This window comes from Staurois parvus, unplaced genomic scaffold (genome assembly GCF_062004578.1).
Source record: "Staurois parvus isolate SC_StPar_1 unplaced genomic scaffold, SC_StPar_1.0 ptg000564l, whole genome shotgun sequence".
NCBI lineage: Eukaryota > Metazoa > Chordata > Amphibia > Anura > Ranidae > Staurois > Staurois parvus.
Genome location: NW_028318360.1, coordinates 7,681,431 through 7,698,212, shown reverse-complemented (window position 1 = coordinate 7,698,212; position 16,782 = coordinate 7,681,431). Strand labels below are relative to the sequence as shown.

General features: G+C 42.9%; 1 protein-coding gene across 1 annotated transcript in view; it reads left to right on the top strand.

The window, feature by feature from the left end:
• Window positions 1-13,053, top strand: part of SH3TC1 (SH3 domain and tetratricopeptide repeats 1) — a 92,608-nt gene extending 79,555 nt beyond the window's left edge. The window contains exons 13-17 of the mRNA XM_089691576.1: window positions 329-479; window positions 4,560-4,682; window positions 7,650-7,800; window positions 9,936-10,132; window positions 12,675-13,053. Of these exons, the coding sequence (XP_089547702.1) occupies window positions 329-479; window positions 4,560-4,682; window positions 7,650-7,800; window positions 9,936-10,132; window positions 12,675-12,896 (844 nt within the window). The 3' untranslated portion in view covers window positions 12,897-13,053. The remainder of the gene's footprint in view (window positions 1-328; window positions 480-4,559; window positions 4,683-7,649; window positions 7,801-9,935; window positions 10,133-12,674) is intronic.
• Window positions 13,054-16,782: the final 3,729 nt, after the last annotated feature.

Below are 16,782 nucleotides of genomic sequence, written 5' to 3'. Positions count from 1 at the left end.
TGGCTGCTCTGAAGATCTCCCAGGACAAGGATAAAGGATTAAGCACAGCGCTGTCCTTAGAAAGCTTGCTACATGTGGCAGTCCCTCTCCTTGTAAATCCCAGGGTTTGCTGATATACTCACTTTGTCCTATTTGCTCTCATGCCTTGATCCTGTTCATGCCGTACTGCTGAACAGATCCTCCTGAGCCAGCCTGAGCCAAGCCTAGAGGTCCAGAGGTCAAGTGGTTAATACCATAAATGTTACCCTAAAATGTAGAATTAGATCTACTGTAAGGTTGTTTTATGCTATAGTCCAATGCTAAATTCAGATATGTTGCTTTTTTTTAGAGCCTGCAGGTCAGCCCTGGAATACACCAAAAGGAGTCTGGGTATCTTTATTGACCTTCAAGCTAAAGAGAAGGAAGCCTACGCATGGTTAATGGCTGGGAAAATATATTATATTCTGGGTCAGAATGAGCTGGTGGATCTTTATATTCAGGTACAAAAACCTATGTAGATATAACAAATGGGGTGTGGGCTAATGTATATATAACCACACCAGAGTGTGGTTGTAAATGGGGTTTACTCAGAACAGAGACCAGTCACTAGTAGTGTACCTTAGGGCTCTGTACTAGGTCCTGTTCTATTTAATCTATATGTCAGTGATATAATTAAAGATTTGTTGGGTAAGGTATGTCTTTTTGCTGATGACACAAAGGTGTGCAATAGGGTTGATATCCCTGGAGGTGTCTGTAACATGGAACATGATTTGGTATTGCTGGAATATTGGTTAAAAAAGTGGAAATTGCAGTTCAATGTTTCTAAATGTAAAATAATGCACCTAGGAAAAAATAATCCCTTGAGAGAGTACAACATTGGGGGTACAGTGTTGGCCAACACTTCAGAGGAAAAGTACTTGGGGGTACTTATTTCAGATGATTGCAAAATGAGCAAACAGTGTGGCCAGGCATTGGAGAAATCGAATAGAATTCTAAGATGGATCACTAGAGGGGTCACCAGCAGGAGGAAGGAGGTCCTGGTTTCCCTATATAGATCTTTAGTTAGACCTCATTTAGAATACTGTGTTCAGTTCTGGAGACCTCACTTACAAAAAGATATTGATAAGATAGAGCGAGTCCAGAGATGGGTAACAAAAATGGTGAAAGGTCTGGGGGATAAACATCTCAAGAGCGACTTCAGGAACTTAACATGTACAGTCTGGAGGAAAGAAGGGAAAGGGGAGACATGATTGAAACCTGTAAATACATCAAGGAGGTGAATAAGGTTCAGGAGGGTAGTATTTCTACACAAAACCAAAATCAAGAACACGGGGACATGACCTTAAATTAACTGGAGGAACGTTCAAAACTAATCTCAGAAAGTGCTATTTTACTGAAAGAGTAGTTGATGCTTGGAATAATCTTCCAGTAGAGGTAATGAGCCAGTCAACAGTAAATAGCTTCAAACATGCTTAGGACAAGCTTACCCCACCCCCCCCCCCCAAAAAAAAAAAAAAGTACACACTTTAACTAAAAATGGGCAGACGCAATGGACCACTTGGTCTTTTTCTGCCATCACCTTTCTATGCTTCTATATGCAAAGATTGGCAAATGTATGCATTTTCTTCACCCTTTAAATATGTGTCTATTTTAGTTAATTTTTGAATACACAGTACATTTATCAATCTTTTAGAACTTTTTCCAATAAGGCCTTTTTTACACTTGCATTGCCCTCTGAAAAATGATCCAAGGTGGACCGTTTTAAGAGTAACTCCACTTTAGTTGAGAAAAAAATCCCCTCTGGGTGATCAATGTCCATTGAAAGGATTTTAACAAACTTTGCTGCAGATTCCCACCTGCTTAGAAAGAATAGCCCATTGTTTGGTCATACCCTGTGCACAGAGACTGGTTCATTATAATCAGCTGGTGCACTATCAGTGCTCTGATGAGAAAAGCTGCATTGCCTGCATTTCTTTAAAGTAATTAACCCTTTGAGAGTATCTGACCAAAAATGACATTTTTGTTACAGAGAATGCCCAAATCCTGAATTGTATCTGAGTGCAGAGTTCTTCACACAAACAGGAAATTACATTTCTGGGGGGACCAACAGGTTGTAGTAGGCCTCCAGGCAGCCATATTTCATTGCATTTAACAGAAATTTGCAGCAACTGTAGATTGAAATGGAAAGGTTATTTTTAATAGTATTAAATTACAACATGGCTTGTAGAATTGTATATTCTACATATTTTTTTTATTTTGTATTTTATTTCCCATGAAAGTGGCATTACCGTTTAAACCAGTTGCCAACCACCTACAGTACATATACTGCGGGCAGACCCAAAACACATGGCCAAGGCAACAAAGGAGTAGCTCAAGAAGAAGCACATTAAGGTCCTGGGGTGGCCTAGCCAGTCTCCAGACCTTAATCCGATTGAAAATCTGTGGAGGGAGCTGAAAGTTCGAGTTGTCAAACGTCAGCCACCAAACCTTAATGACTTGGAGAGGATCTGCCAAAATCCCTCCTGAGATGTGTGCAAACCTGGTGGCCAACTATACGAAATGTCTGACCTCTGTGATTGCCAACAAGGGATTTGCCACCAAGTACTAAGTCATGTTTTGTAAATGGGATCAAATACTTATTTCCCTCATGAACATGCAAATCAGTGCATCATTTGTTAGACATGCATTTCTTTTGAATTTTTGGTTGTTATTCTGTCTCTCAGTGTTACAATACACCTACAATTTGATTTTTAGACTGATCATTTCTTTGTGAGTGGGCAAACATTCAAAATCAGCAGGGGATCAAATAATTATTTCCTTCACTGTACATAGACCTTGTTTCAGTGCATTTGGAACTTTCTTGACAATACACTTCCTTGAAATCTCAGATCTCTGTGTGTTGTTCCTTCCCTCTTGGGTGCCTACTATCTGGCCTTACTCTTGCCTACAAGCCTGTAATCCTTAAGGTGAAACAAACATAAAGGCCAAATCCAATGAAATCTGTAGCTGCATTTATGGGTGGATGGTGTAAGATTTACCCACCAGTTGGCTTCTTACCAGGGGCGGACTGACCATTTGGAAACTCAGGCACTGCCTGAGGGCCCGGGGTCAGTAGGGGGCCCCATGAGATGCCCCTAGTACCTTTTTCATAGGCTTTTTTGAGTTTGGGCAAGGACACAGAAGCCCCATGATCCCCTATTCTTTGGGGGCCCCATGAGTTGTCAGTCCGCCCCTGCTTCTTACATCTCCCAGGGAATATACAGTATCTGCTGTAGTCTCTTGCCCCTTCCATCTACTACATTTAGACTACATTCACTCAACTGCATGTGTGAGGATAGTCAATTTGTTGCATTCAGTGATGGCTAAATGCTTCCTCTGGATGCAGCAACACTCTGTGCTATGGCCACATTCAAACTGGCTGATTAGCTGTGGCCAGCACTCTGCAAATAGCTGATCCTGAACACACGCCAGTTGCGTCTGGGGTCGATATGAGGCTTTAATCACATGTAACTGCTCAGCGGTTACAATGAACAGCGGTGGTATTGGTCATTGCTTTGTAAAAAATACAAATATGACAGCTGCTGCTGGCCATATGCAGGGTGTGCAGGCAGAGTTTAGAACCATTGGTATGAATCTAGTGTATCTCACCAGCAGCCACCCCTGTGTGGGTATGTGAATGTAGCCTTAGGAACCCAAGTGATTATGGCCTGAAAGATAAATAAAGGACTAATGGACAGGTTTAGGCTGTCCTGGAATCCCACCTAAAGGACCATCCACTTTTTGTCTGTCAGCAGGTAACTGCATGAATTGTGGAGCTTAAGATCTGAATGAGCTATTGGAGCTTGTGCTGTATGATGTACATAAATGTATATGCAGAACTATCAATAGACCATGTAATCCATTATTTAAGACCCTGCAAAGGAGTTGAAACACACATAGATCCATAGCTCTGCTCAAGACTAGTCTCTCTTATATAGTACATCCTGAACATCCTGGGTGCTGGCCATTGTAGTTTGTCTCCACTCTCAATTAGGAATTTGAAAGAAGGTCAGCTGCACTCCACTTAGCTTCTCTTGCAGTATTTTTTAATAATTGATGAATTGACTGCATACAGTAATCTCTATGCAAAAACCAACTCTCCTCGAAGTGTTTCACCACTCCTGGCTTGCTCATGAGGATAGGGGAGCAAGCCAGGGGTTTTGAAATGCGTCAAGGAAGATTTTTTTTTGCGTGAAGACATTACTGCATGCAGTCAATTCATCGATTATGAAAAAATACTGTAAGAGAAGCTAAGTGGAGTGCGGCTGACATTCTTTCATATTTCTGCAGAGGAGTTGTCTGCTGTATGCTACTTTTAGGTATAGAGGGTCTTGTGCTGCCCCATTAATGTATGGTTGTGGCTACCTGAGTAAAAGAAACAAGAGTATCAGTATACATAACAGAATATAGAAATCTACCAAAATGGAAATTTGCATGACGTTGCCATTTCTGGATGGCATATGATTAAAGAAAGAGAACCTTTTTATGACTACTATATCCATATACATCTTTTTGAAGCTTTGACACTTTGTTCTTCCCAGGTAGCTCAGAATGTAGCTCTGTGCACTGGAGACCCAAAGCTAGGAATGGCCCTGTATGAAGCTTGTGGAGATATATTCTTCAATGGGACTAATGACAGAGACAAGGCCGTGACCTTTTATCGGGTAGAGTATGAAGTAAAGTTTATTCTACTGTAAACATTTCTGTAAACATTTCTGTAAACATTTTTAAAGCTTGTATATGTAGAGCCACCAGTGCATGATCAAGGGTCCAGTTGGCCTTGCTGTGAAATGCTCTCTCAGTGAGGAGGGGGGGGGGGATCAGGGGGAGCAAACAAGATTAATATGCATACTACACTCAGCGGTAACTTTATTAGAGACACCTGTTCAATTGTTTAGTAACACAAATTGCTAATCAGCCAATCACATGGCAGCAACTCAATGTATTTAGGCATCTAGACGTGGTGTAAGTGACTTGCTGAAGTTTAAACCAAGCATCAGGATGGGGAAGAAAGGGTATTTAAGTGACTTTGAACATGGGTTTTTGGTGCCATGGGCTGGTCTGAGTATTTCAAAAACTGCTGATCTACTGAGATTTTCATGCACAACCATCTCTAGGTTTTACAGAGAATGGTCCAAATGATCCAACACCTTGTTGAATCACCTTGTTGCCACGAAGAATTAAAGTGATTCTAAAGGCATTTTTGTTTTCAATAACAAACATATCTATACTTACCTGCTGTGTGCAGTGGTTTTGCACAGAGTAGCCCGGATCCTCCACTTCTCGGGTCCCCCACCTGCACTCCTGGCTGCTCCCTCCTGTCAGGTGCCTCCACAGCAAGCAGCTTGCTATGGGGGCACCTGCTGTCCTGTGTGTTTATGCACACATGGAGCTGCGGCTTGGCCCCACCCTCTCTCTTCTCATTGGCTCACTTGTGATTGACAGTAGAGGGAGCCAATGGCTCCCACTGATGTCTCAGCCAATGAGAAGAGGGAGACCCGGGATAGTCGAGACTCCAGTGAACATCGCTAGATCAAGAGGGGGTTTGAGTATAAAGGGGGGGGGGGCTGGGGGGGGGGGACACTGCACACAGAAGATTTTTTACCTTCATGCATAGAATCTGAAGGAAAAAGGAGTCCAACCCAGTACTTGCAAGGTGTACCTAATAAAGTGGCCTGTGAGTGTATATCGTATGCTGGACTCTTCTTTATTATTTTTTTCTGGTACTTATAAAGCGCTGTCAACTTACACAGCTCTTTACATATACATATATATTGTACATTCACATCAGTCCCTAACCCTCAAGGGGTGTACAATCTAAGGTCCCTAACTCACATTCATACATACACATACTAGGGACAATTTAGACAGGAGCCAATTCACCTACCAGCAGGGGCAGACTGACCATTTGAGCACTCGGGCACTGACTGAGGGCACGGGGTCAGTAGGGGCCCCATGAAATGCCCCTGGTACCTTTTTATAGTTTTTTTTGGGTGTTCTTTGAGTGTGGGCAAGGACACAGGGGCCCCATGATCCCCTATTGCCCGGGGGCCCCATGAGTTGTCATCCGTCCCTGACTACCAGCATGTCTTTGGAGTGTGGGAGGAAACCCAAGTACCCAGAAGAAACCCATGCAGGCAGGAGGTGACGTGACTGGGCTTTGAACCAATGACCCAGCACTGCCAGGTAAATGTGCTAACCATTTAGCCACTGTGCTGCCCTGAACCTTTCTTTATAAAAAAATAACAAGTATGTTGTAAACAACACAATATAACTATCAAAAACATAATATGTTTCAGCAATATTGAGGAAAAACTTTGTAGAGGAGGTGCAGCCGGGCAGAGGGCCCAATTTGACTGCCTGCTTCTTATTTATTTATCATTGGCTGTGCTTACATTCTATTAAGCTTTGTTCTGATGCCAGGTGTCTAGAACTCTTAAGCTGGCTATACACCAGTAGAATTTTCTTGGAAGTTTTATGCTAGTTAGTGGGTCAAATTAACTTTCGCTTTTGACTGTAGTGACAATAAAATTCAAAGAAGCAAAGTGCTAATTATGTTCTTCAATAAACACATTTCCAACAGTATGTGTTTTTTAATTTTGGAAAGTCCATTAATTCCAAAATCATATTAAAAACAAATTAATTTTTGAAGTACTTTTGAATGGCGTTCAACAAGTCATCAAATGTACTGAGAATTTTTGTTCATACAAAAATCTACTAGTGTATGGCCAGTTTTAGTTTCAGTGTAGTGACTGAGAAGTGAAAACACTGGCAGTGTCTGAAGTGTTGCAATGTTCCTCACTATCCTTAGCCTAAAGCATTTACCTAACAGAAGAACTAAACTGTATCAGAGCATCATAAACTATCATATTATATCATAATATTCAAAGCAAACTCCTCCATCCATCCATGTCTCCATATTTTATTTTGTTGAGAAATCACTTTGAAACACCCTCCTAGCATTCTAACTGCAGCCATCTTGAGTAAGGGCAGGTGATTTATATAGCAGTTGCTTCCTGGGATCCATCTGCCCTTAGCTCAGGCAAGCAGGTAAGGGGGTAGGCTTAGCTGAGAAAGCCCCTCTCCCCTTCTCCAGATGAAAGAAAAAAAAAATTCCCATGAAGACTCTTGGGATGTATGACATCATTTTGGTCTAGACCAGAAACAAGGAAGCAACTGAAGAAATGTAAAAAAAAAGTTTAAAACAAGTAAATGTAATATACAGTATCTTCCAATCTCTTTGCAGCATACGGATTCCTAATAGTTGATGTTGACTGAGAGTGCTTAGTTCTGCTCCAACTACACCCCCCTCCCCTTAAACCCAAATCAGCAAACACTTACCTGACTGAACCCTATACTAATCTTCAACACTAGGATACTTTTTTTGTAAAATACTTACCTTCCTCTTGCATCGGGAGCCTCTGCACTAACACACAACAGTGCCGGGATGTCTTTGTTATATTTGCTGTCTAACACCCAGTGATTGTATAAGGACTAAAAAAAGTTACATTTTGGCTTTTCGCAGCATTACATGATATGAAGGGTTTCGCTTTACATTTTGCACCAAAGCCCTGTGGTTTTTAGACTTATCTTTGGCTTTGCACTATAAATGTTTTTAACTATTTGTCCAGGATCGCGCCCTTCCACTTGCTGTGAAGACGGGGAACGAGAAAGCTGAACTTCAGCTCTGTAATAAACTCTCCGGCTTATTGATGAGCATTAAAGAATATGAAGAAGCACTGGACTATGCCAAAACAGCGTTAGCACTGAGTGTGAACCTAGGTAAATACTTGACTTGTTAGCAAACCCACTGTTGCATTAAAGAGTACCTGTATCCCAACTCTTAGTTCTTACAAAAAAACTTCCAAAAATTGTCCATTACTCCCTTTAAAGTGGTTGCAAGGGCTCAAGGTTCAGTAGGCCGATGAAGGAAGTTTGTTGTTCTGCCGAAAACGCATTCCCTAGAGACATACACACTCACTCCCTCAGTGGTGTTACCAGGCTGCTCATCCTGTCTTGCACAACATTCCTTTCCAGCAAAGCTTTGGTTCCAGCGATCCGCCGATCAACTGATTCACTAGTGCACACAGCAGCTGAAGCTTTTGCACTTTTTGCTACGCCCCGTGTTTGCATCCTGCTCTCCAAGGTGGCCATCCTCTCTGCATCTGCAGTGGCTGCCTCTCCATCCGGCCCCCAGTGGATCGAGCCATCCATCTGCCTGCGGTTATGGACTTTTGCCAATATGACTGAAAACACATCAACCTTGAGTGCAATATTATGATTTTAATGATCTTTTTAATAAATTGACAATAAATTGACATTCCTTAGGCACCTCTCTCCCCTTCCCCATTTATTCACTCAAGGTTTTTTTACCTTCATGCATTCTTTTCAAACCTTCTGCATGCTGCCCCCCCCCCCCCAGCCATCTTCCCCCCAGACCCACAATACCTACCTGAGCCCCATCTCAATCCAGCGATGTGCACGAGAGCCTCAGCTGTCCTGGGATTCTCCCTTCTCATTGGCTGAGACAGCAGCAGGAGCCATTGGCTCCCGCTACTGCTGTCAGTCACAGCCAGTGAGATAATGAGGAGAAAGTGGGGGCAGAGTCAAGCCATAGTTGTGTGTGAATGGACACACAGAGCAGCGGCTCTGTGGACACAAGAGCGAGCCTACTCAGGTGCCCCCATAGCAAGATGCTTCCTGTGGGGGCACTTGGCAGGACTGAGGGGCTAGGAGCATCAGTGGGGGACCCAAGAAGAGGAGGATCGGGGCTGCTCTGTGCAAAACTACTGCACAGAGTAGGTAAGTATGACATGTTTGTTATTTTTTTTAAAAATCTGCTTTTACAATCACATTAATATCCAACGAAGAACCCTTCTATGCTCCTCTGTGGTTTAAATCCACTGGCCACAATTTAATAAAGTAGTTATGAAACATTTCTGGTGATACTAATTCATTAAAGGAGACGTACAGCCAAAGCACTTCACCCATTTTCAGCCAACAGTGGGCTAAAGTCTGCTGGTCCAGGCTGGGGAACATTAAAGTCGAGATCTACCCAGATGTCTGGACCGCCATGCTGAGAGCATGAGCCAGCCGCTCCCGCCCGCTCCAGTGAGCCTTGACAGGGAGGAGGGCGGGGGGGGGGGGGGGCAGAGCAGACAGTGGTGACTGACAGCTCTTTGCTCAGAGTGTCAGGGAGAACTGAGCGGTCAGCAGTGTCTGATCCCTCAGTTCTCATTATTAGAGCTGGTGGAGGACAGATGCAGTATCTGATCAATGCTGCATCCACCTAGGCAGGGGTGTCCCTAGGGTTGGTGTCACCCGGTGCGATAAAACTTGGTGACACCCCCTCCGACGATCTCCGTAGAATGGATTGATTGAGACTCCGATCCATTATGCTCCCCAATCCGCAGATCCGATCCATCTTGTGGGGATCTTCGGCTTTCTTTATAACTCACCTTTTCGTGGAGCGGGTCCGGTGTCACCCCGTATAGGTTGCATGCCGACGATCCCCGTGCGGTCCGTGTCACCTGGTGTGGTGCTCACCCCCCGCACCTGCCTCGGGACGCCACTGCACCTAGGTAATGATTTAAAAAATATTGCCACAAAACCTTGTTTTCTCCCCTCCAAAATAATACTACTTACCTCTGTATCATAAACAATAATACAGGTATTAGTAGGCCAATTAATACACTGGGACCATATCTGAAACTGAAGAATGGCTCTGGATCTTAACTGGTTAAAATTACACTGGTAAGTACCAGTGAGTACTGGCAGTTATAACAGCATATTTTAATCAAATTCAAGGTCACTGGATTAAAAAAGATTTTTACCTTTCTTTGATCAAACTTTCCCATCACTATGATGGTTATATGTTTTTGCCAACATAATCAACTAGATAACTGTCTGTATTTTAGGTAATCAGCTGAATGAGCGGGTCACTTATCACAGACTAGCTGGAATCTATAGTCACCTGAATCAATGTGAACTGGCAGAACATTTTTACCTGAAGGCCCTGTCCCTCTGCTCTTCACCTCTGGAGCTGGAGGAAGAGGCCATCTACTACATGAAGGTCTACCTCATCCTGGGAGACATCATATTCTACGATCTTAAGGTAAGGAAGAAAAAAAAACACAACCAAACCTAATAATGTGAACCTGATTATAGCATATCTCTGGTACAATCCAATTTACTTTTATGATTCAAAGCCCAACTGAAGTCTCACCCCTCCACACGTTATGATGTTTAACTGCTTTTTGCGTGGAAATTATTTGAAATGTCTTTTTCTATTAGTGGAAATGATCCTTCTGCCCACACACTCCAGTGCTCTATGCTGTTATACAGGGCCGGTGAAAAGAATTTTGTCTATACAGGCAAAGGTGCATTTTACCCCCCCCCCCCCCCCCATGCTGGCACCCTGAGTGCTGCAACCACTGGTACTGATGATTGGGTTACAATAACTGGGACTGGTGATCGTTGTGCCAAGACCTGGGGTACTGGTGACCGTGTTGCTAATACTGGTGATTGAGGTGCCAAAAATTGGGGGAAATGTGATTGGGTTTTAAGTCCACTGGTACTGGTGGTCGGGGTGCTATAACCATCAATTCTCACTGTCTGGGTTACTCACCAGGCTGGGCTGGAGATGGAGCGGACTCCCAGTAGGGCCCCAGAGGAGTGGAGTCCGTCAGCAGGGGAGAGCTCTCCTGATCCTGCAGGGAGCTGATGCACAATCAGACAGGTAGCAACAAGGTGGGGACAAGGTGCATTTTCCACCCCCCATCCTGGCACCCTAAGGTGGCTGCCTAAGCAGCCTTATGCTGGCGCCAGCCTTGAGTGCTGAAACTGGTGGTACTGGTGATTGGGTTACAAAAATGGGGACTGTTGATTGGTGTACCAAGATCTTGGGTACTGGTGATTGGGTTGCTAATACTGGTGATTGGGGTGCCAAAAATGGGGGGGGATGATCGGGTAACTGGCAACACCCGCTGTCTGGGTTACTTGCCAGGCTGGGCTGGGGATGGAGTCCCAGTAGGGTCCCAGAGGAGTGGAGTCCCTCAGCGGGGGGTAGAGCTCTCTGATCCAGCAGGGAGCCAGCGCACAATCAGACAGGACGCAACAATAGCACTGAGCCCCGGACCGACAGAGCAGGAAATACAGGCAGAGGGAAGGGACGAGGTAGAGTTGTGAGGGAGAAGAGAGGGAGAGAGCAAAACAATGGGGGGGGGGTGAGTTGGGAGAGGAAGAGGCAGCAGAGCAGGGATGGTTCAAGGATTTTTTTCAAGGGGAAGGCGCATTTTACCACCCCCCCCATACTGACACCCTTTGGCGGCTGCTGGTGTAGATGAGTAACATCCACACCCCTCATCATAAGTGTCCTCACACAGACTTGTAGTGCTGACAAAGGCATTTCTAACGAGCTCTGTTAGCAGATTTTGCCTGGCATACTACCTATTGGGCCTATTGGACATACCCAGTCAAATCAAGTCACATCCTGTGCAATTGCTAGAATAGTAATGTGGTGGTAAAACTATGAAAACACATCTTGTTAGAACAAAGTCTGTCTGAATTTCTATTTCTTTGAATTCAATTGGGCTTTAAGTGGACCTGGAATTTGAAGCATTTATTCCCCACTTCTTAACCCCCAATTTACCATCACTTTACTGTACACCTAACTAAAAATCAAACCAAAGACTAGTGGCCTTCTTTCAACTTCATTTGGGCTGAGGCACTATCTGCTATCTACTGTATAATGGGAGAGTCTATAGAGTCAAAGCAGAGCCTCGTAACCCCTAGATGATCATAGCTTGGGTCAGTTTACTTTACCCTGTTCACGCCGACAGTACGCAAATATGCAGCCTCTCAGTGGCTGGGCCTTGATGCCATGCAGCCGCATAGTTGCGTACAAAAAAGAAACAAATGTGCAGAGAGCGTGCCTTCTGCACGGTCCCAGCACATTTACCGGAAAGGTCCCATTCACTACTTTCGATGGGGATCTTTCCGATCACGTGACCGCGTGACAGCCAATCACGGCAGTCACATGACTCTAAACCCTCCCCTCCCGTCATCACAAACCCCAAAGGGCCAGGAGGCGCCGGTGCCAAGGGGTTAACAAGAAAAACTTTTTTTTTCCTGGTCCCCCAAAGCAATCAAATCTCAAGGCAACACCAAGGCAATAAATTGAGTCCAGAAAGTTCATGTATTTGCCAGGAGGTGGGGCAGTGACCACATGGAGAGCTCTAAATCTGTAGGGCCATAGATTGTGCAGTTTTCTTTCCTTCCACACATTCAGTGTTGATGGGGGAATCCCTCCTGTAGCACTATTGTGTTATGCCCGTGGGAACCCTTCCCTGCCAACAGAACACAATGATTATTGTGGCTGGTTATAGCTGGCAATACTAATCGTTCATGCCCATACATGGATCGAAATTAATTCAGTCCCTGGTGAACCAGCTGAATTTTGATGTATGGCTGGCTTAAAACAGATATACTGTATGTAGGACAAAGCAGGATCACAAAGCTATCAAGGTAATAGCAGGTCAACTAATCCGTACCATATGCCTATTATTCAGATTAAGATAAAGACAATTATTGTGTGAATACCTGTGGATTATAACTGATATTCTACCATTTCATGAAATGTTCCACTTGTATTATAGGATCCATACGATGCAGCAGGATATTATCATCTTGCCCTGGCGGCCGCAATAGATTTAGGCAACAAGAAGTCCCAGCTGAAGATTTACACCCAGCTTGCTGTTATCTATCACAATTTTCTGGTGGACAGAGAAAAATCCCTTTACTTTTATCAGAAAGCCAGGACCTTTGCCACAGATTTGAATGTGCGAAGGATCAACCTCTCCCCCACGCAGTATTATTAGACTCCGCCCTAAAGGTTGATAAGTGGACAAATACAAAGGGCTTTATTTAACATCCATATGTAAAATCAATGATATTCAGATATCAATTAACCAGTTTAAAAATCAGTTTATTGCATCCTGCACTTTGTAGACTAAATAAAGCCTGTTTGTGATTGGTTGGCGTGGCTCAATGCACTTTAATATTAGTGTTCACTTCAATTCACCTAAAAAGGTAAGAATATCTTAAAGCTACTATGAGCTTATTTTAATAGGCAGCCTAAATGCTACAAAACAATCAATGAACATTTTCTGAATCTTTTTGTTGATGTTAAGGAAAGCATTCCCCTAGGGCAGGGGTAGGCAACCTTCAGCTCTCCAGCTGTTGCAGGACTACAAGTTCCATCATGCCTCTGCAAGTCATAGCTGTAACTGTCAGTTTTGTAAAGTTGCAATGCCTCATGGGAAATGTAGTTCCACAACAGCTAGAGAGCCGCAGGTTGCCTACCCCTGCCCTAGAGCTAGGCTCATTGAGAAAATGTTTCTTCCCTTACAGCCCTGATTAAAAGCTAACCAGTTCCTCAATCCAAGCTACATAAGAATCTCCTGTTCCAGGTTTTAATTTGACAGCCAAACCAGCCAGTGGTCAAAACACCTGTACAGCATCAGCATCTGATTAGATGCAGCCCCTGTACAGCTGACAATTCTCCACTCAGCTCCTTCAATTTTGCAGTTGGGAGAGAGTCAGCCTATAAACCCACCTACTGAGTGAATTTCCGTGGATTCTTCAGGAATCAGATTAAATTTTCTCCATGTATAGCCAGCTTTAGAGACACAGCAGAAAGTAAGGAAACATTATGGGGATTATTCACACAGCAATTTGCTTTAGGAATAGACCCATATGTTATATACAACAGTTTGATAAACATAAAATATTTGATTTGTATGCAGTAATACATTTTTTAAATACACACATTTCTGTCATTAACAATGTTTTTATTGTTTAATGGTCCAATAATTATTATCTTTTTCTAAAATTGGTTGATTTGTATAGATTACTGCACATCATTGATCATTACATATATTTAAATATGCCTTTAGGTCCTATAATTTACAGTGTGAAAATGTTATTTTATATTGTACATTTTTTAAATGAATGTTTATCATGTACAGTATATTTACAGTATCTAATGACCTCTTACTATACGGTATAAAATAAATATGTTCTCTAAAAAAATGACATTTATTGCAGAACAAATAATTTTCTGAATTAAATGGGCTACCTGTTTCCAATCAAAATTTAATTTTTTATTCATTTTCAAAAGTTTACAAGCCTAGAAACTGATATTTTATATAAATTGAATAAGAATCGTTTAAATAAAAGTTGTAATTTAAAAAAACAAATGAATAAAAATAAGAGTGCACCCCCTTTGTAAAAGACTGTGTGTGCTTGTTGCCATCCTGCCATCGTGGCTACATGCTGTACCAATCAGTACTTGCATTTAGGGTCGTGTGTGTTCAGGGGCATATGCCCAGAATGCAGGAATTCTGTGTTTGGGACATACATCTCTAAACGCATATGGTCCAAAATGGGTGTACCACTTGGTACAGAGTCCAGCACCACTGAGCCACCCTGTATTGAAGCCTGTCATAGATTTTGACAGGTTGCAGGCAGCTGGTCTGATTGTTGCACCTGTGCCTCCCTGGCACCCAAAAATGCTGGAATTTGATGTTGATGTACCAAACCACCCATGTGCATGTAGTCCTAAGGAGCTTTTACTCCTGGGAACACATTTGACTCATTTGCTCCTGCTGACTTGTTGCAGTGCCACAAGTGTTCTACTAGTCTCCATGATGGATGACCGATCTTCACCTGTGAATGCTCTGGTAGTCAGAGGTCCCACCCAGTTTACATCTTTCAATGCTGCTGTCTCCTGCTGTCTCAGTGCTGCTTCCATGAACGTCCAGTCTTCACAGGAAGAATTAACAATGAACTGTGCAATCTAGTCAGTCTGTTAGCTTGGAAAAGAGAGGAGGGACAGGCATGGGAGTATCTTGTGATCTTAGGCTACAGGGCTGTGTGTTTCTCTTGATGCACACCAGGGGTGGCTCCAAACAGTTTTTTTGAGGGGTGAGAGTGCTATGCTTGGGCTGGGAGTAGGTGGTGGCTTGTGGGCATGGCCAAAAAAGTTGGCATGGACAAAATTAGACATGGTGCTGCTTAATGGTGTATGACTTTTAGCGTGCCACATTTCCTTTGTTTAGACAAAGAGGTACACTATAGAGATTGTAGGAGTAAAATAACCCCATTGGCCCCTGCAAGGTCTAGCAATAACTCCCAGCAAGTGTCAGGGTCAGCAGCTACAGTATAACACCCAGCATGTGTCAGGGTCAGGAACTATAACCACCAACATGTGTCAGCATGTGTCAGGGTCAACAACTATAACCCCCAACATGTGTCAGGGTTAGCAATTATAACCCCCAACATGTGTCAGATTCAGAAACTATAACCCCCAACATGTGTCAGGGTCAACAACTATAACCCCCAACATGTGTCAGGGTTAGCAACTATAACCCCCAACATGTGCCAGATTCAGAAACTATAACCCCCAGCAAGTGTCAGGGCAAGCAATAAGCCCCAGCAAGTTTCAAATCAAGCAATAACTCCCAGCATAATAATAACCTCTAGTAAGTGTCAGAGCAAGCAGGACCCACACATATGCCATATATTCTGGGGTAGGGACCAGTGATCCCAACTAGCTAAAGAAAAAAGCACTGTGCACCAGCCAGTCACAGCCAAGGGGGAGGCAAGAAACACAACACCAAATACATTTACAAAGAAAGCATTGTAAGAGTTTTGGGGAGAGGCAGATCCTCAAATGTATGTTTTGCCTTGAATGTGCCTAGGTACTTCTGCACCTACAGCTTAATAGATATATATCTGCAATGTGGCATCTAAGTCAGTGCTGTCTCTGACTGCTAGTCTAGGAGGAGTCTTAGAATGAAAATTGGAGTCACTGTGTGTGCTCACTGTTCTCTTTGATGGAGATTCTAATATGAGGAAGCAAAACCCTAGCTCTACTAAGATGGCCACCTCCATACAGGGACACAGTGCAGAACCATGTATGGTAAGTCAGTAATAGGGAAAGAATTAACTGAATGTAAATAAATGTAGAAAGTGTAGCGCTAGAATTATATCCAAAAATACAGAAGCAACAAATATCATTACCATATACAGTGCATAAGAAATTAAATTAAAATTCAAACTGCATATAGATTCCACATAAGAAAAGAGTGACAGTTATCTATGTGACCAGATATCCACGTGACCAGATCTTCAGTGCACTTTTCTTATGCAACTGCAACAAATTACATATACAACGCGTGAGAAATAAAATTAAAATATATTTATTTTTCATGCCTGTCGCATTTGCATAAGAATGAGGTGGACTGAAGATCTGGTTACATGGATATCTGGTCCCGTGGATAATTGGTACTCTTCTCTTATGTGGAATCTATATGCACAATCTGAATTTTAATTCTATTTCTCATCCACTGTATATGGTAAAGATTTTATTTGCTGCTTTTGTATTTTCACATTTTTGGATATAATTCTAGCACTACACTTTCTACATTTATGACTTTGTATATTGCATCAAGATATAGTGTGAGCAGCTTCACTTTTATGTTATTTAATACGTTTCTTCTAAGCACAATTTTTTTCATTTTATAACTGAATGGAAAGCAGATAAAATGCTGGTGACTAGTCCTTTATCCTCTGCCTGTCTTTTAGAACAGCTGTCAGAGTTTAGTTTCTCTTTTCTGCTGTCATTTTTATTGCAGTCTGTCTATGCATTCTCATCCTGAAGACCCACATTCCACTCTTTCCCCTCACTCAGACACACTGGTT